At 32.2% G+C, this 20,466-nt stretch overlaps 1 protein-coding gene across 1 annotated transcript; it reads left to right on the top strand.

The window, feature by feature from the left end:
* The first annotated feature begins 7,880 nt into the window (after window positions 1-7,880).
* On the top strand, window positions 7,881-10,380 carry LOC105629047 (uncharacterized). The gene has a single exon (XM_012210566.4). It carries the CDS (start codon window positions 8,304-8,306, stop codon window positions 10,236-10,238), a length of 1,935 nt encoding a protein of 644 aa, XP_012065956.1. The 5' UTR covers window positions 7,881-8,303; the 3' UTR covers window positions 10,239-10,380.
* The last annotated feature ends 10,086 nt before the right edge of the window (window positions 10,381-20,466 follow it).

The following is a 20,466-nucleotide window of genomic DNA, read 5'->3' as shown; positions in this document are numbered from 1 at the left end:
AACCCTGAAGTTCTTTTAACTTTTCAAGCCATTCCACCAAAAAGTGCCTCAGATGATTAGTTTCCCATTTTCGATATATGATCCTATTTATTCCTGTGTCCCGCATTTCACTACCCATAGATAGTATGTCATCGTAAAAGCTAGCCATGAACTTTACTCTTCCCGCTCTATTAGAATTATCTTGCCGGGTCGAGATGTCACAAAGACTTAATGAACAAATTTTCACCAATTCAGGAAGCTAAAGGGAGACAATTTTTCTCTTATTTACATGATTATAATCGTCTAGTTAGGTGAGAGAACAACCAATTAAATTCATGTTAGGTAAAACATCAATTCAATTATAAATTTCTCAATTATTATTATACTAATATGGTTATACATTTCCAAGAAAAAAAAAAAAGAGCTCAAATAGGCAAAATATGTACTTGACTTTCAAACACACCACATGTTCACATCAACTAACCTTGTTTCCTACTTAAAGAACAATGGTACTTGATAGGGAAAATGTATGTCTACTTAATTATTTTAACCTCAACTTATGAATTCTAATCTTGTTTTAGTTTGTTTTGAACTATTTGGATAAATACTATATTAGAGTTGGGTACCCATCAAACATTTAAACCTATAAAATTATTATATTTATTAAAAGTTTGAACCTATTAAAGGCTTAAATTAATTAATAATATTATTAATAATTCAGGTTTTCCTCCAACGTAAAATGGGCCTAAGCTATTTCTCAAACACTTCTACACATCCTTTTCAAACTGCTTAACAAGTATACTATGGCTCAACATAGATTCATCAGATCATACGACCACTCTAGAACTAGATCATACGATCACTCGAGAACTTTTCCCATGCATTACATGTTCGAGTTCTAAGCTCTAATACCATTTTAAATATGAATTCTAAAAAAGATTGTTTAAATATATCAATAATTTCATTAATAATTTGAGTTTATAAGGTGTTTGACTTACCTTCAAATGTCAATTCATTTTTCTCATCACATGTCATTTAATTTTCTTATAATTTTCTTATGTGAAATTAACTTATTCTACTGTTAAAGAGTTGTTAAAAATTATTATTTATTAATAGAATAAAGTTCAATTTACCTATGAATTTGAGAGCAATATTTGGTTTGTTCAAAAACCTTTTTTTTTTATAATTTGCCCCCGAATATGTATCGAAAGAATAAAAATCTCGATTTTTTATATAAAATAATTTTAATATTTTTAGATTTATATCATTGATATCCGAAAGCCCACTAGCTCCAACTACGCCCGACTCAAATACTGCAGCCCCCATATAGGGGCGACTCTTCTAAAATGGCAATTTCTATACCAAGATTTAAACTCGAGACCTTTGGTCAAAGGAGAATGATAACAATTTTAAAATTAGAAAAAAAAAAATTATTTAAAAAATAACAATGACTATAAAAAATTACAGTGTCTTTTCTTTGATTAAAAAATTATTAAATAAAATATTTAATTTAAAAAATTACAGATTTAGAATAACATTTTATTTTATGGATATTTGGTTTGAAAAATATTATTATTTTTAATTATGTTTAAAATATTAATTACATTTTAATTTAAATTAAATATGTATTTTCTTTGAATAAAAAATTGAATTTTTAGTTTTTTTTTATAAATTCAAGGAGCAAATTATACAAAAAATTAAATTTTAGGCAAATTAAATGTTGCACATAAATTCAGGAGGCAAATTGAGTTTTATTCTTTTATTAATAGCATCTAAAACATCCATCAATATCACACTTATTAAAACAATATGATAAGAAAATTGAAAAATATGTAAATTCAGATTGAATACGTGTAATTTCATAAGGCTTTTTTTTTTAAGTGTGTAATTTTACAAATTAAAGTGTTTAATTTACATAATTTTATAAATTAAAATATTATTTTAAAACTGGAGCATACCGTTGAAGTTATTTTTTCATTGTAATTTTTCAATTTTTATTGTCAATTAAGCAAATTATTTAATTCATTTAAAATGTGATGGAGTTTTTATGCGTCAAACATCAAATCATAATTAAGAGATTTGTTGATCACTATATAGAAAAATGTACTTAATGTTCTTCAGAAAAAAAAAAAAAAAACCCTTAACCTTGAAGCTTAGATATGTACTTCATACTCGTGCTAAATGCTCATAATAACATCTTAAAGAAATTAATAAAGCATATTCTATATTCTTCATCAATAGCATTTTGGCCATAAATTTCTTTCAATTTTTACATTTTTATTTTTTGTTGCTAACCAAGATTCTCTCGTCCGTCTGTGTCTTCATTGCTCGAGTTTCAGATGAAGTCATTTCAATAATGATGGCTTTAAAATTTAAACTATGACCTTATACTGTTTCACTTTTTTCTTTTTATTTCTTAAATATGTTTCTTTAACCTTGAAAAATATTCATGTTAGGAATCATTTCATTGGAGGATCTTCTCAAATAGAGACTGAATGGCACTAATGAAAAAATAAACCCAATTTCGAGCTAACATGTGAAATTTCTATTTTTTTTAATTAGTGAAATTTTAATTTTGATAAAAAGGAAAGAAAACAAACAAATAAGTACAAATTATGTAGAAATATGTTGAAAAAATTTATTTAATAAATTCTAAACTCCAACATTTTCAATTTTTAAAAAGAAACGAAGATATAATGAATAGCCAACTAAAGAGCTATTTTTGTAACAAATTATTAAACATTCCAATAATTCATTATATCTTTGTTTCTTTTTTAAAAATTAAGAATGATGGAATTTAAAATTTATTATTTAAATTTTGCAACATATAACTACATAATTTATATTTATTTATTTCTTTTTTTTTATTATTTCACATGTCAAAATTAAGATTTCAATTCTTTGAAAAAAAAAAAGAAAATTTCATGTGTTAACTCATAATTGAATCTTTTATTAAGTCTCTTTTAAAAAAGGATTTTTTTTATTAAAATTAAAGTTGAAGGTTTTAAAGTACAAATCAAAGTTCTTTTTTTTTCTCTTTACCCTCCAAAATTTTCTCAGCAACAAAACATGTTATGAAGCGAATGTGAAATATTTTCTATATATAAAATGATAAGTTATTGTTAGTTTGGAATTTTTTTTGTAATTAAAGATCTTTAATTTTTATCATATTAGCAGCAAACAACTTAAAATAAACAGAAATTATAATTTTTCAATAGATTTTTAGACTTCTTTTGTTTGCTTTAATAAGGTTTTTCAATTTATAATTGGGGCCCTCTTAACCAACTATCTAAATTTAAATTTTAGTGAGAAAACTCTAAATTTATTGTAATCCTGATGTATGTTTACCCAAAAAAAAAAAAAAAAAAAATGAAAATAGTTATTGTAATTGTGATATGTCACCTACCACTACATTATTACCTGACGTGCCACTATAACTGCAATTTTTACCCGTTATCATAATTTGACAATGTCAAATTGATTACACTTCATAATTGAATTCAAGACTAACAATAATAATAATAATAATAATAATAATAATAATAATAATAATAATGTATCTATAGTTAAATTTGATTTGAAATGCATGCTACATTTCAATTTAGTTATAAAACTATGCACTACGAATTTTATTATTATTTTTAAAAATTTAAATAATATTTGCATAAATAATATAATCAGTACAAATACTCTTTTTTTTTTTGTAAGCTTAATATTTATCTTTATATTTATTGCATTCTAAAGTTTTGATACATCAATCTTAATTTTTTTTTAATGTTAACTATAATAAGATTAATAATTGTTGATGCCAGCATAGAACAAGCTCCACGGGCAAACTCAACTAGATGGTCGATGTGCAAAGCTTAAATCAGCAAAGAAGCTCAATAATGTATAATATATATTGTACAAATAATAAATATGATATAGGACTCTGAATATTTTAAAATATATTATACTTTACTTGGACTACATTCCTCCAACTTTAATGTAATAGCATTTATTCTACCTCTCTATCTCTCTCTTCCCCCCCCCCCCCCTTCCTTTCTTTCCCCTTTCTCCTTTCTCTCTCTTAATCTCTCTTCTTATTTCTATTTATCTTTTCACCAAATTCTTTCCCTCTATCTCTCTCTTTTTCTCCCTATTTTTGGACTAACAGCCCATATTCTGTTAAGTTGTTAACCCCATGCACTTTTGACCCACACCTTGGCAACCTGATAGAAGCACGATCCAACAAGCCTGATCTGATTACTTTTAAATCAGACAACTTTTTTGGCATGTTCGGTAGGCATGGCCGGTTCAATGAACCGCCGGTTTCGGTTCATTGAACCGCTGGTTTGAGATGTTTAAAATTTTGAACCGGAACCGACCCTTGAACCTCTTGTTTCGGTTCCGGCACGGTTCCGGTGAATCGACGATTCAAATTACGGTTCCAATTCGGTTCCGACATTACGCAAATTTTTAAAAAAATAATAAAATTGTGATTCCGAATTCATGAATAAATAATAATTTTAAAATGTTTAAATTTTATTAACTAAATAAATTATTATAAAATTTTAAAACAAAAACTTCTATTAATTTAGAATTATTATTACATTAAATTTACAAATTTTGCTAACTCACTAATATAGAAAATTATAATTTTTTTATTTTGGGCTTGAATTAAATTAAAATTGAAAAAAATTTAATTTAATTGCTTACGTATCCTCTTGAAAATTAGAGAGGATAATAGCTCAGTTACAATTAATAATAGCTCAGTTACAATTAATTTTAGTCATCGGTGCCACTAGTCCCTGTTAATGAGTCGGAATCATCATTGTTGCTTGAATTTTGCAAAGTGCTACTTGAAAATATCTAATTTTTGGTGGTTTACCTATTGAAATATTAGGAGATATTGCTTCTTGTGGTGAAAAATCAATCAATGAATCATTTGAATCAATTTCTTCCACGCTTGGAGCAACTCGCTTTCCCTTGGAGCTTTGTGAATTGTGTGCCATAATTTTAAATGGAATTATGGAAAAAAAAATGAATAAATGGAATATGAAATTAATGGAATTTAGAATTGGATGTATGAAAATAAAGCAATATTAAGAAGAGGAGAGATATAATATAATTGGTTGTGAAAAAAAAAATAATAAACTCATCATATTTATACATATTTTTCATTTATGTAGTTTTCCAAATTGTCCCTTATAACAGAAAAAAAACAATTATATTTTTGGATAATTTAGTAAATTATAATAAATAAATAAATAATTGATTAAAAATTAATAAAATTTATTTACCAAAAATAAAAAAAATTAAATGTCACCTCAAAGGCTCAAACTAGTCGTTTGAACTTTGAACATTGTGTAAATTGTATAGTTCATTTGTAAAAAGAAAAAAATAGGTATTTGTAAAAAAAAAAAGTTCAAACGGCTAATTAAGTGAAATAATGATGATTTTTTTCACTACTAAACCTTTTTTTTTCTACCAAATAAGTGAAATGATGATATTTTTTTTCACTACTTTTATAAATTAAGTATTATTGCAACAAATAATTTTGTTTGTGAATCAGGTTCATTTTTTAACATTCACATGAACCTTAACCGGCCCTTGAACCGCTGGTTTCGGTTCAAAATTTTGAACCGTCGGTTTCGGTTCGTCTACAGTACGGTTGGATTCCGGTTAGAACCGAACCGGCCGCCATGCCTAATGTTCGGTGGGACCATTTTGGATGTTGTGAAGATGTTACGATACCACTACATTGATTGATGAAATGGTCACAAAACATGTCTGATCTGATTACTTTTAAATCAAAGAATTTTTTTGACATGCTCGGTGAGATCATTTTGAATTTTGTGAAGATATCACGATACCACTGCATTGATTGATGAAATGGTCACAAAAGATAAGGTGATCATCGCTAATGATTTAATGGCTTAAGCATCAGACATTTCAATGAATCTAGCTAATGAATCGCTTATTGAAATGAGAAAGTCAACTTATATGTCAATTTGTGCTTAACTATTGGAGCAAGCCTTTCAGCAAATAATTGAAGAAAATTTAACAGCCCAAACGAACATACAAAATGCTGCCATTGAGTTACAAGATAATATTGCTAGATTCGGAGTTCTATTGAAGAATGGATACACCAATGCGACTCAGCCAGGACTAGCCGAAATCTTGCGAATCCAACCCATCTCTTGAGCAACCAACATAATTGAGTCAATGAACCCTTGGTGTAAGGTTACTTCTTGGACCAATAAACAATCGACCGATCTGAATCATCATTGTTCATATAGTTGAGCAGCAACCGAACTATGATTTTAGTGTTCCTTTGGATCAAGTAAAAACTGCAGCCCTGAGCCAGTTAGCACCTATATGGTTAGTAAAGGGTCGGTCCATGAAAATGATAACAGCCTATCCGCTCAAGATCAATACTAACCATTTTAAATTGATTAGTGCTTACATAGTTAGTTAATTGCTCATAAAGGTAATGATGCCTCTTTAACTTGGACGGACTCCCTATTGGTTTATCATTATTTGAATGACTTTACTGCAGTTGAATATATCGATGAGCAGATAAACATGTGAAATTTTCAAATGATATATTACAGCGGGCAGTTTAGGCAATTTAAACAAACTTTTACTAAGAACAAAATCTATCTCATTGAATGAATCAAATACATTAAATAAAGCGATGCAATCTGAATTACAATTGAGGAAACATATATAGAAAAAAATTATCTTAACGTCCAACCTTTCTCTGCCTGTTAACTAGCTCCTCAACCCTAGTCCTTCAATCCACAATTCATTTTCGAGAGTATCTAAATCCTTCTTACCAACTTGACAAGTTTCCTTCAGTTCGACCACCTTGGTCACGAGGATAGACTATTGTGACTCAAGCATTGCAAGCTCAACCTTGAGATTAATGATTCTAGTTCGGAGGTCCTTGTATTACAGATTGTTTCTTAAGGGTGCCTTAAAGCCCACATGCTCTCTCCCTTGTTTGATCAACTTGAAGGGAATGATTGGTCGATGTTGCACCAATTGGGGCTATTAACCAAAGAAACGCTATAGACTTGCCCCTAGAAGCAATAGGGATCCTCTATCTAGAAATGACGAGAGCGTGCCAATCTGAATTAGTCGATTGGGATTTAACAGAAGCTGGCCTACTAGTCTTAGCAATGTTTTTGCTGATCAATCACAACATTAATTTGGCCAATGGGCTGAGCAACGGCAGGTCGGCTATTAAGCCAAATACCTTAGTGGCTTAGTTCCACTTTGGCTAATAGTGGCCTTTACTTTTATGTACATACGGGTATTTAAAATCTTTACTAAACAACTATTAGTTGTTGAACACAAATCAACAGTTAGTTACGTATATAAATCAGCTGAATTAATAATCATTCTTATCAGTTATTATTAAAAAAATAAAATTTGAGAGTATTGATATTTGAAATAGACAAGCGGATCATCATCGTAAATAAATAAATATATCAAAGGATACTTATGAATTTACAACTAAAAATCTCATCAAAATCTATTCAAATTATAAAATTTCCTTTTTAATATATACAAATTTCCTTTTTAACAATAAAATCACTATTATAAGGATCTTGGAAGTATATGAAATAATAAATAAAAAGTACGTTACAAAACTCATTAACAATATGAAATTAATTTTCAATTAAGTTTATAAATTCAAACTTTAAAATTATTTTAAAAATTAATTTTAAATTGACTGAGAAATTGTTTAAAAACTGTTTGAACGTGTGGACTTGGTAGACCTTGTAAGACTGACTGGTGGTTTAGGATAGGAAGGCAAAAGAAAGAAACTGCCAGCAAAATACCTGTTTAAAAAATGAATTTTTATTTTTCTTTTGGTGTGAAGTGCAAATAAAAAAGCCCCAACCGAAGCACTCAAAATGACCTAAACGGTACTCAAAATCAAGATTAGGTTTTCACACATTAAAAGAAAAAAGAAGGAAAACTTTGAAAAAACGCGTTTGACCTTGTAAACCCCGTCCGTCCACCATTACAAAGGGCAAGAGCGGACTCTTCTTCCATTTCACAGAAGATCGGAAAAAAGAAAAGAAATTATATAATCCCTTAAAAACAATCCAAGAATCTCCAGCTCATCTCACAACCACCTTTCTTTCTTTTACCTGCCATCAATCAAGCCACTAACATCTCGTATTTTTTCTTTTTTAATTATTTTTTATAGAAATTTTCTCTCTGTTGTTCTTGATCTGATCTTTTTGTCCAAAACCCATCTTTTTTTCCAAGATTTCTATAGTGGGTTTTGTGTGTTTTCTCCATTCGTCCGCCGTGTGGTTAAATCCATGGCGGACTTAGTGAAGCAAATCTTGGCAAAGCCTATTCAATTAGCAGACCAAGTTATCAAAACAGCAGATGAAGCGAGCTCTTTTAAACAAGAGTGTGCAGAACTCAAATCCAAGACAGAAAAACTCGCCGCTCTACTCCGTCAAGCAGCTAGAGCTAGCTCTGATTTATACGAGCGACCTACTCGCCGGATCATTGACGATACAGAGCAAGTCCTTGATAAAGCTCTAACTCTTGTTCAAAAATGCCGTGCCAATGGTCTCATGAAGCGCGTTTTCACTATTATTCCAGCCGCCGCGTTTCGTAAAATGTCATCTCATTTGGAAAATTCAATCGGCGACGTGTCGTGGCTTTTACGAGTTTCGGCGTCCGCCGATGACCGTGACGACGAGTATTTAGGATTGCCTCCGATTGCTGCTAATGAGCCAATTCTCTGTCTTATATGGGAACAGATAGCGATTCTCTATACTGGATCATTAGACGATAGATCTGATGCTGCCGCCTCGCTGGTATCGCTGGCAAGAGACAACGATCGGTACGGGAAGTTGATTATCGAAGAAGGAGGAGTTCAACCTTTGTTGAAGTTGGTCAAAGATGGGAAAATGGAGGGTCAAGAAAACGCTGCAAGAGCAATCGGATTGTTGGGTCGGGACCCGGAAAGCGTAGAGCACATGATCCATGCCGGTGTTTGTACGGTGTTTGCGAAAATCCTCAAAGAAGGTCCGATGAAAGTTCAAGCTGTTGTAGCTTGGGCTGTATCAGAACTGGCTGCGAATTATTCAAAATGTCAAGATCTTTTTGCGCAGCATAATGTAATTCGGTTACTAGTGGGTCATCTTGCATTTGAAACAGTTCAAGAACATAGCAAATATGCAATTACTAGCCATAAAGCCACTTCAATCCATGCTGTTGCTGCTGTAATAAAGACACCGCCGGTATCTGCACCTGAGGAAGATCAAAGTCGAATTCCTCATCCAACGGGTAATCAAACGCAAATTAATCGGTTGCATACTGTTGTTGCTAACACTATGGCTTTGAATGCTGCTTCTAAGCCTAAACAAGGGGGTAGTAATAACAATAACAATAATAACAATGGGAATAACAGTATGAAGCTAAATCATCATCAACAGAGTCCTTCTCTTTCTGGGGTTAGTCTTAAAGGAAGAGAATTTGAAGACCCTGCAACGAAGGCGAATATGAAAGCAATGGCAGCTAGAGCACTTTGGCAACTTGCCAAAGGAAATTCATCAATTTGTCGAAGTATAACTGAATCAAGAGCACTTTTGTGCTTTGCAGTGTTATTAGAGAAAGGGACTGAAGATGTTCAATTCAATTCAGCTATGGCTTTAATGGAGATAACAGCTGTAGCAGAAAATGATTCTGATTTAAGAAGATCAGCATTTAAGCCTAATTCACCTGCTTGCAAGGCCACTATTGATCAATTGTTGAGAATCATTGAAAAAGCTGATTCTGATCTTTTAATACCTTGTATTAAGGCTATTGGGAATTTGGCAAGAACATTTCGAGCTACAGAGACAAGAATGATTGCTCCATTGGTTAAACTTCTAGATGAAAGGGAAGCTGAAGTTTCAAGAGAGGCTGCAATTGCTTTATCAAAATTTGCCTGTACAGATAACTATCTTCACCTTGATCATTCCAAGGCGATTATACAAGCTGGAGGGGCAAAGCATTTAATTCAACTTGTTTATTTTGGTGAACAAATTGTTCAACTTTCAGCATTGCTTCTCTTATCCTACATTGCTTTGCACGTCCCAGATAGCCAAGAGCTTGCTCAAGCTGAGGTGCTTACTGTGTTAGAATGGGCGTCTAAGCAATCTTTTGTTACTCAAGATAAAATAGTCGAGTCATTGCTACCAGAGGCTAAAAGCAGACTGGAGCTTTATCAATCTAGAGGTTCAAGGGGATTCCATTGATTTTTGAACTTGAATAATGATACTTAGTGTTCTTAGTATGTTCTTGCATATAATTTCTTTTTTCTTGTCTATTTTGCTTCTGTCATTCTAATGGAGTGTACATACAATTACTTCTTTTTCATTTATGATTTGTTTCAAAGAATTATGAGTCTTTTTGCATAGCTTCATTGTACAATTTAGCTAAGCTCTTTGTCATGGCCAGAACAAGTTTTGGAACACTTTTTATGTTAATGTCATAGTATCCCTCTTCCTCTTCTTCAGTCTGCACCCATTTCTTTTTCTTTCCTTTCCTTTTTAATAATAAAGTGATCTGATTTAGGGTTTTGCTGTCAAGAAAGATGACAATGTGAGCTGATTTGATTTTGTACGTTATGTAGAAAAAGACTGAGTGTTGGAATTATTGGACAGATGATTGATGGTATTATATTAGTTGGAACTTGGAACAGCTAAAAAGGAGATAAAGGTGGGGGAAACATGTCCACAGGTTAGAGAGTGGGTTTAGCAAATGACTTCTCTTTCTTATGTGGATAATATATGGAACTTATTGGAAGACTGAACTTAGGATTGTGTATTGGGATATTTGGTTGACCGCAAATCTTTTTTTTTTTTTTTTTTCTATTTTTTTGGGTTGTGCCTTTTGGCCAAGATAGATGAAATACTAATCAAACCTTGTAAGTTGGACAGACTTATTCAAATAAATTAATAAATTGCTACTTCCCATGAACCAATTTCATACAAACTATCCCACATAAATCATATTCATCGGCTAATTATGTCTCTTCCCGTGAGTTTAGAAATTTGAACCTAAATCTATTTTTAGGTTATATATGCATTAATTACTGTATTATGTCTTAGTCTTGGTTTGTATGTCTTTCCTTAAAGTTAGTTAGCTACCTAAATAAAAATTAGTGGTTCTCGAACGACTGATTTTAGGTTTGTTAACATAATGTATGGAATTGGTAGACATAATCTCATAATGTTACATTTTTAACTTGAAAATAATTTAAATTTATGTCATCCTTTCTAAATAATAAGAAAAATATATTAATAAGGAAGTTATACATTACTACATAGAATTGTATTTTCTCTTTTTTAAGGGGAAGTATATAGAATTATACTTATTTAAAGAAAAAATCAATTTTTTTTTTAACTAAAAGCTGTCTGTTTTATGAGTTCTAATCAATTTTCTTTATAGTGTAATAATTTAATTTGATTTCATATGTAAGGAAGTCCATTGGGAATTTACCCTTTGCATGGAAGTATTTTTTTTAAGGAAATAGTTTCGGAAAAATATTTACGAAAAATGACTATTCTCTTATTTGAGAAGGAGAGAGAATAAATAAACTGTAATTTAAAGTAGTTTCCATCGAGGTCCATATATTTATGGTCTCTCTAATTTGAAAAAGTTACCTTGCCTAGACCGAATTTATTATCTCGTTTATGGACCAAAAAATGAAACTAAGGATTATTTAAAAGTGTTTTGACTATGTTAAGAAATATCATCGTTTCAATAAGAATTATTACTTTCATTGGTTTGATCCGTAAACTGAGCCATGAACCTAGTCTAGATAAACTTTTCCTATAATTTGAAGAGAAAATCAGGAATTTTTATGAAATTACCCAAATACCCTTAAAATTTCAAATTGTCAATTTCTAAATTTCCACTTAGAGTATAATTGTCAATTTCCATAATAACATTTTCTTTTCTTTATTATGTCCAAATATAGAGGTGAAAAATAACAATGAAAAAAAAATTGATACTTCATCATTATTTTCCTTTATTATTTTCATTCCTTCGTTATTTTTCTTTCTTTTATTTCTAAACAATGAGTATTGTTTTGAAGGAAAGAAAACATTTATGGTAAAAACTTAAGAAAGGAGTTTTCCTTTATTTGGGAAAGATAAGGAAAATAATGAAGTTTTTACTTTTCTTCTACCCATGTCTACATATTTGGAATCTCTAAATACATAACTATTTTTACAAAATTACTCAAAATAATCCAAATTTCAATAATTATCAATTTTCAAATTTTCATTGAAGATATAATTATCAATTTTCAATAATGATTCCTCTAAAAATTTTGTTTTTCCAAACAACGAAAAATAGTAATTTAATTTTTTCTCTTATCATAACCAAACATAATGGTGGAAAATGAAAAAAAAAATTGACAATTTCTCATTATTTTTTTATATTATTTTCCTTCCTGTCGCTCCCAAACAGATCCTTAATCTTTTTCCTTTTATGGTAATCAAATAATGCAAATTATGATACGTGGCTGTCAAGATCCTTATCCCCATCCAGTAAAAAAGAATCAATTTTATCGAAAGCATGGAATGGATATTCTTTACAAAATTTCCCAATTTCATCTCTTTGATTCAGAAAAAAAAAAAAAAAAATCCCAATTTTAACATAGTTATTGATGAGAATGAAATCACTCCAACCATCTTATGGTCCAATTTTAATAAGAAATTCCAACTTGTTCCTGGAATTTAACATAAGCATATATATGGAATCTTTTATTAATTTGTACAAATTGACAATGACTTTAGGATTTCTTGGCCGGTATGTTGGAAATTCTTTAATTGCAACCAACGTATACTTGATTAACAGAAAATCCTTCCATTTCATCAACATAAAATGAAATGATCACCTCTCACTCCTTATATATAAGTAAGAAGACCGATTAAATAACACCGATTTAACAAAAATTCAGCCAAAATAAAAAAGTTGTTTTAATTGTCATAAAGTTAAAATATAAAATTTATATTTTCATTTTTTTAAAAAATTTTATAAATTAAATTTTTTTATAGAAAACTAGTTCAGAAAATTAAAAGAAAATTTGTTAACTATTTCAAAATATTAAAAAATAATTTTCTCTTTTCTTAGTGGGTATATTTAATGAAGATTACTTTTATTTTTTAATTATTTAACAACTAAAATAACACTTTTTTGGGAAGAACATTTAAATGTAGTTTCCAAAATTAAGAAACAAAGTTGTTAAGTAGAAAAAATCTCAGGGATAAAAGAATAATTTATTAAACAAAAGCATATATCGTAAAATTGCCAAGAAAAACAAAAGCATTATCTTTCTCACTCATATAATCTTTTCCAATTAAAACAAAATATTTGATAAACAAAAAAGAAGCTTCCGAAGCATGTGTACTATTACTATATATATATATTTGAAAACCAAAAAAAAAAAAAAAATTAAGACAACGATAAATTGTTAGTTAAGATTCTTTAGTCTTCTAGCACCTTAATGTTACATGATAAGATTCATAATTCAAATAAGTTTAGTAAATTTCTTTGTTTTATATTAAAAAAGATGGTTGCTTTAAAACATATATAATGCTTTAAATAAAAGATGTCCTTTTCTTTTCTTGAAAAAATGGCAAATGTCTGATTAGTACGATGTAGGGAGTGCACAGGACTATAAGAATCTTGATTTGTTTTCGAAAACCGTCTCAAATTTTTTATCCCGAGAAAAATTTGATATTAATTTCATAGTTTCGTTCCAAATTCTGTTCCGAAAGTATTTATGGGATGAAACTGGTTCTTTGATTAAAATCGACCTGTACAAATCCAAGTTTTGTCTCATTCCGTCCCGGTCTGAAAATTGAAAATTTTCATCCCATTTTTTCTTTAAAATTCTAGCTGTCTTTTTTGTGTGAATTTCAAATTATGCCCCTAAAAATCATTTCATCTTTTTTTTTAGTTTTTTTTATGATACCAATTATTACTAAAGTAATAATAATACGAAAAAATAATATGCATTTTTTAAATATAAAATAAATCAAGTAACAAACATAATTTTCAACATAGATTTTTTCTCTGTTAGTGCACAGTACATGATCAATAAATTCTTTTAATAAATTTTTTTCTATTAAATAAAAAATGGAAAGATTAATCAATATAAAAGAAAATAGTAACTTCAATTAATCTGATTGTTGGATTATTGGTTATGCTTAATGCTATCATTATTTATTTTTCAAATGATATTCAAGATTAAATTACGTAGTATCGAATTAAATCAGCTTAAAGACGACAATGACAAAAATAATAACGAGTTAAAATTCATAGAATACATATAAAGTTAAATTGTATATAATTTTTGCATTATTTTATTATATTTAACACTTTTACTAACTAGAAAATAACTACTTAAAAATCTTCTATTATAACTTTAATAGTAGATCATCAATGATTGAATTAATCATTGAATTCATTATTTTTTTAAATTCAAACTTATATAAATGAATTTTGTTTGATTGTAATTGATGAATATAGTAATTTTTTTTATCTTTTTTTGATGAAAAATAATTTAGTAAGACTATGAAAAATCCTGATTGATTCCCAATCAGACCCATTCCGTCATGTCCCATGGACTCGAATTCTCGTCTCGTTCCGTCCTACAAATTGAGACGGGACTACATATCTATTGGGACTGGATTGAGACTCCATTTTTACATCCCGATATTTTGGAATGGGACTAGAAATTATGAATTCCCGTCCCAACCCGATCCATGCACACCCCTAGCACGATGTTGTCAACTTATGTTGCCCACTAAGCTATAACTTCTAGCTTTTGCTTTGCTGTAGATTAGATAACTAGAAATAAATTTAAGTGAGAAAAGATACAAGTTAGTAGATAGTCTTTATAACTAACACGGTGATTATCATTCATTTTGTTTAATATTATCAAGAGTTTAATTCCCCTTCAGCCGTAGAACGTAAAAATTTTTAATTCTTTCACAAGGTGCACTTTTCGAATATCGAATTTGTAATTCTCACCTTTATAAAGATAGAAGCCGCTAACTCCCTGTTGATGTTAATCATTAAGAAGAAAAGATATATCGCTTAGTTAGCTACATATACATTTTTGGAAAAATTATAAAAAGAAAGTATAGAATTTTTGAAAGTAGATTGCATAGCATAGTGGATTAGTGCTTTTGACTTCGTATTAAAGGGTCATGGGTTCAACTACCACAGTGGTCGTTTAAGTTATATAAAATATAAAGAAAATATTTTAATGTGCTCTGCAAATGTTTACACCAAACCTTTTAACATTTTGTTTTTCTTTGAAAAGAAATAAACCAGAAAAATTTGGATTATCAAGCAAAGATGGTAACATGGCCACTCTACATCAGAGTGTTGTCTTGTCTCCTTGAAAGTCTACTTCTACAATTTCAAACTATTTAGAATCATTGATGGTGTCCTCTTCTTCGAGTAATAGTGTCCTTTTTCAAAGCCTGATCAAACTGTCTCTTAAGAAAAAAGAGGAGGATGGTGAGCAGAATATTTTATCATTCATGCTACTTCGGCTGAATGTCTCCACATAAAAGATTGCCTTACAACTCCACATAAAAGATTGCCTTACAAGTTATAGGAGAACTTCTAGCTAGCTTGTAAACTTCCTAAAGTCTTTTGTACTTTTTAGCACTAACACTCGGGCACAAATGAGAAGACGTATCTGTGGTATGCTTTCAGTAGTTGAGATGGATGAGATGGGCAACTATCTGGGACTGCCTTCCTTCATTGGAAGGAATAAACGAGCTGCATTTGCTTTTTTTTGTAAGATAGAATCTGGAAATGCCGACGAGGTTGGCAAAAAATAGCTATTATCATAGGTTGGCTAAGAGGTCCTCTTAAAGCCGCTGATTCGAGCAATTCTAGCTTGTAATATGAGTGTATTTTTCCTTCCACAGAATGTATGTCAGGACTTGCAGCGGATAATGGATAAATTCTGGTGGAATCATGGCTCGTTAAACCAAAGAGGTATACACTGGAAGAGCTGGGAGAGAATGTGTTATAGCAAAGTGATGGGGGGACTAAATTTCAGAAGTATTCATGAATTTAATATAGCATTGTTGAGGAAACAAGTCTGGAGGATCCTTGCCTAGCTAGAAACCTTGGTAGCTTAAATCTATAAGGCACGTTACTTCCGTGCATCATCAATACTGGATGCCTCTTTGGTTTCAAGCCCTAGTTATATATGGCGAAGCTTGCTGGAAGCAGTCCCGATGGTATAAGAACACTCGATCAAGAGAGTGGGTGATGGAAAGTCCATCTCTATCGGGACAAATTGCTTATGGATTCGAAGAACACTAGAGTGAGTACACCTCTTCCTCCTCATTGTGAATTCTTTACCGTTAGTTCCCTTATTGCTGAGGATGGAGGTGTTGGTGGTGGTGTGCCCACTCAAGTGGGACCCACATATTTTTTTTAGTGGAGTGGCGGTGCCCAACCACGTGATGAAAAAAAAAAAAAAAAAGGAAAGTCAGAAGGTTGGTTGCCAACCATTCAAAGTTTGGCAACCAACCATGAAATAAAGGAAAAGTCGTGTGTCACGACTCTCTCACTCTCTCATTCCCTCTCCTATAAGTAGGAGGGGGGTGCCTCTCAGTTTAGATGCACCAACAACACAAAGCAACGAAGAATAAGTGAGAGAAAAATAGAGAGTTTTTTTGAGTTTTAAGAAAGGGTTCGTAAAATGAAGGGTTTAGAAAATAGTGAAGATTATTAGGGTGTTTTTGGGAAACACTTGTAAGTGCCACTATTTTGTATTACTCTCATTGTAAGCCTATTATTTTGTAATAGTAGAAGAATTATTCGGAGTTGGTCCCGTGGACGTAGCCCTAAACAGTTGAGGGTGAACCACGTAAATCTCTGTGTGTCCCATTTTTATTTTTCCGCTGCCGTAATTATTCTCGTAATTTATTGCCGGTATCCTGTAGAAAAGTCAAATTTACTGTATCCAGTACCATATTGGCATTGACACTGTAGAAAAGTCAAATTTACTGTAGCAAGGTCAAAATTTGAGTATTCACAGTTGCCCCCCACTGGCTATCATAAAAATGATTTATGAGAGCCAGTGGCCGTCTGAAGGAGCAAATTTTGAAGGCGAAACTCGGACCTTGGGCCAAATTGGGATTATGGGGCCTTGGGCTGAGTTGTGAATTTTCGGACCCTAGGCCGAGTTTTGAATTTCGGGCCTTAGGCCGAATTGTGAATTTTCAGGCCTCTGCGGCCGAATGTGATTTTTCGGGCCTCTGTGGCCTGAATGTGATTTTTCGGGCCTCTGTGGCCTGAATTGTGATTTTTCGGGCCTCTGTGGCCTGAATGTGATTTTCGGGCCTCTGGGGCCTGAATGTGATTTTTCGTGCCTCTGGGGCCTGAAATGTGATTTTTCGGGCCTCTGGGGCCTGATTGTGATTTTTCGGGCCTCTGTGGCCTGAATGTGATTTTTATTTTATTATTATTATTATTATTATTATTTTTTTTTTATGAAATGATCAAATGCATGGAATTATATTTGCAACTTAAAGATGTTTTAGCCTCTTTGAGGAGTTAAAAAGAAATTTTGCCTCTTAGAGGACTTGCAAGGTCAAAATTTGAGTATTCACACCAGAATGAAGAATGTGTTAGATCTGGTACATTCAGATCTATGTGGACCATTGACGATGTCATATGGTGGAAATCGATACTTCGTAACATTTATCGATGACCATTCTAGGAAGACCTGGGTGTACACTTTGAAGTCTAAAGATCAAGTTTTAGATGTTTTTAAACAATTTCTAAACTTGGTTGAGAGACAGATAGGCAAGAAGCTGAAGTGCATCAGAACAGATAATGGTGGAGAATACACTAGGCCATTTGATGCTTTCTGCAAAGAGCATGGTATTCGACATCAAACAACACCTCCCAAGACGCCGCAATTGAATGGTTTGTCTGAGAGGATGAACAGAACTTTGATGGAGAGAGTCAGATGTTTACTCTCACATGCAAAGTTGTCTAAAAGATTTTGGGGTGAAGCTCTTCTTACAGCAGTTCATCTAATAAATCGTTCACCTTGTGTTCCTCTTCAGTATGATACTCCAGAACGAGTATGGTCGAGAAAGGATGTTTCCTATGATCACTTGCGGGTGTTTGGTTGCAAAGCTTTTGTGCATATTCCTAAGGATGAGAGGTCTAAGCTTGATGTCAAGACTCGACGATGTGTATTCATTGGCTATGGTCAAGATCAATTTGGCTATAGATTTTTTGATCCAATCTAGAAAAAGATGATAAGAAGTAGAGATGCTGTATTTGTTGAAAATCAGACTATTGAAGATGTTGAAAAGACTCAGAAGCAAGTTGCCGATAGATCTGAAGATGATTCAACAGATGTACAAATAGTTCCTCCAGCAACAGAACAAAGACAAGTTGGAGATGAAGAAAATGTTCCACAAGAACAAGAGCCAGAGTTAGAAAATCCATAAATTCCTCATCAGAATGAACCAGAAGATGATTTTGATGGTGTTCCTGTTCAGCCACCAGCACCAGAAGGTTCTCAAACATTAAGAAGGTCTAATAGAGGCAGACAACCATCTACTAGATATTCAGCAAATGAATATGTATTGATGACTGACGGGGGAGAACCTGAATGTTTTGAAGAAGCAATGGAAAGTGAACACAAAAGGAACTGGATTGAAGCCATGCAAGATAAAATGAAATCCTTGCATGAGAATAAAACATTTGAGCTGGTGAAGTTGCCCAAAGGCAAGAAAGCTTTGAAGAACAAGTGGGTGTTCAGAATCAAGCAGGAAGAACACAGCTCCCAACCACGATTCAAAGCTAGACTGGTTGTGAAAGGATTCAATCAAAGAAAAGGTATTGATTTTGATGAGATCTTTTCACCGGTTGTGAAAATGACATCCATTTGGACAGTGCTCGGAATGGCCACCAGTTTTGATCTGGAAATCGAGCAAATGGATGTAAAGACTGCCTTCCTACATGGAGATTTGGAAGAAGAAATATACATGGAGCAGCCAGAGGGTTTCATAAAAAAGGGGAAAGAAGATTATGTTTGTAAACTGAAGAAGAGCCTGTACGGCTTAAAGCAGGCACCAAGACAGTGGTACAAGAAGTTTGAGTCTGTTATGGGGGAGCAAGGTTACAAAAAGACTACTTCAGATCACTGTGTCTTTGTAAAGAAATTCTCTGATGATGACTACATTATTCTCTTGCTCTATGTAGATGATATGTTGATTGTTGGTCAGAATTCTGTCAGAATTAATAGCTTGAAGAAACAGCTAAGTAAGTCTTTTGCTATGAAAGACTTAGGACCAGCAAAGCAGATTCTTGGCATGAAGATTACAAGAAATAGAAGAATCAAGAAATTATGGTTGTCACAGGAGAAGTACATTGAGAAGGTACTTCAAAGGTTCAAAATGGAGAATGCTAAAGCGGTTAGTTGTCCTCTTGCTAATCACTTGAAATTAAGCTCAAAACAATGTCCTTCTACCGATGGAGAGAAGGAAGAGATGGAAAAGATCTCATATGCTTAGCAGTTGGAAGCTTGATGTATGCCATGGTCTGTACACGGCCAGATATTGCTTACTTAGTCGGAGTAATGAGTCGGTTTCTTTCAAATCCGAGAAAGGAACATTGGGCTGCAGTGAAATGGATTTTCAGGTATCTTCGAGGTACGACTAAAGTATGTTTATGTTTTGGAGATGAAAAGCCAGTATTAGTCGGTTATACCGATACAGATATGGTTGGGGATGTTGACTCGAGAAAGTCCACATCAGGGTATCTAATCACATTTGCAGGGGGAACCGTGTCATGGCAATCAAGATTGCAGAAATGTGTTGCTCTATCAACAACTGAGGCAGAATTCATAGCACTAACAGAAGCATGCAAAGAGTTACTGTGGATGAAGAAGTTCTTGAATGAACTCGGAATTCATCAAGAACGATATTTGATATTCTGCGATAGTCAGAGTGCAATTCACCTTGGGAAGAATTCCTCCTTTCATTCAAGATCAAAGCACATTGATGTTAGATATCATTGGATCAGGGATGTACTGGAGATGAAGCAGTTACAGCTTGAGAAGATCCATACAGATGAAAATGGATCAGATATGTTAACGAAGATTCTTCCAAAAGACAAGTTTGAATATTGTCGATTAGCTTCAGGGATGATGGAGAATATGGCTGACGTCCCCACTTGAGCGTGCAGGGGGAGATTTGGTGGTGGTGGTGTGCCCACTCAAGTGGGACCCACATATTTTTTTTAGTGGAGTGGCGGTGCTCAACCACGTGATGAAAAAAAAAAAAAAAAGGAAAGTCAGAAGGTTGGTTGCCAACCATTCAAAGTTTGGCAACCAACCACGAAATAAAGGAAAAGTCGTGTGTCACGACTCTCTCACTCTCTCATTCCCTCTCCTATATGTAATATCCTCAATTT

The sequence above is a fragment of the Jatropha curcas genome, chromosome 4 (assembly GCF_041381405.1).
Source record: "Jatropha curcas cultivar XTBG-Jc1 chromosome 4, XTBG_Jcur_1.0, whole genome shotgun sequence".
In the NCBI taxonomy this organism is placed as follows: Eukaryota; Viridiplantae; Streptophyta; class Magnoliopsida; order Malpighiales; family Euphorbiaceae; genus Jatropha; species Jatropha curcas.
The sequence above is the reverse complement of the archived record's forward strand: the minus strand, read 5'-3'. Positions and strand labels throughout refer to the sequence as shown.

Bases quoted from the DNA above. Each gene is read 5' to 3' on its own strand.
- LOC105629047 (XM_012210566.4), top strand. From the start codon at position 8,304: ATGGCGGACTTAGTGAAGCAAATCTTGGCAAAGCCTATTCAATTAGCA.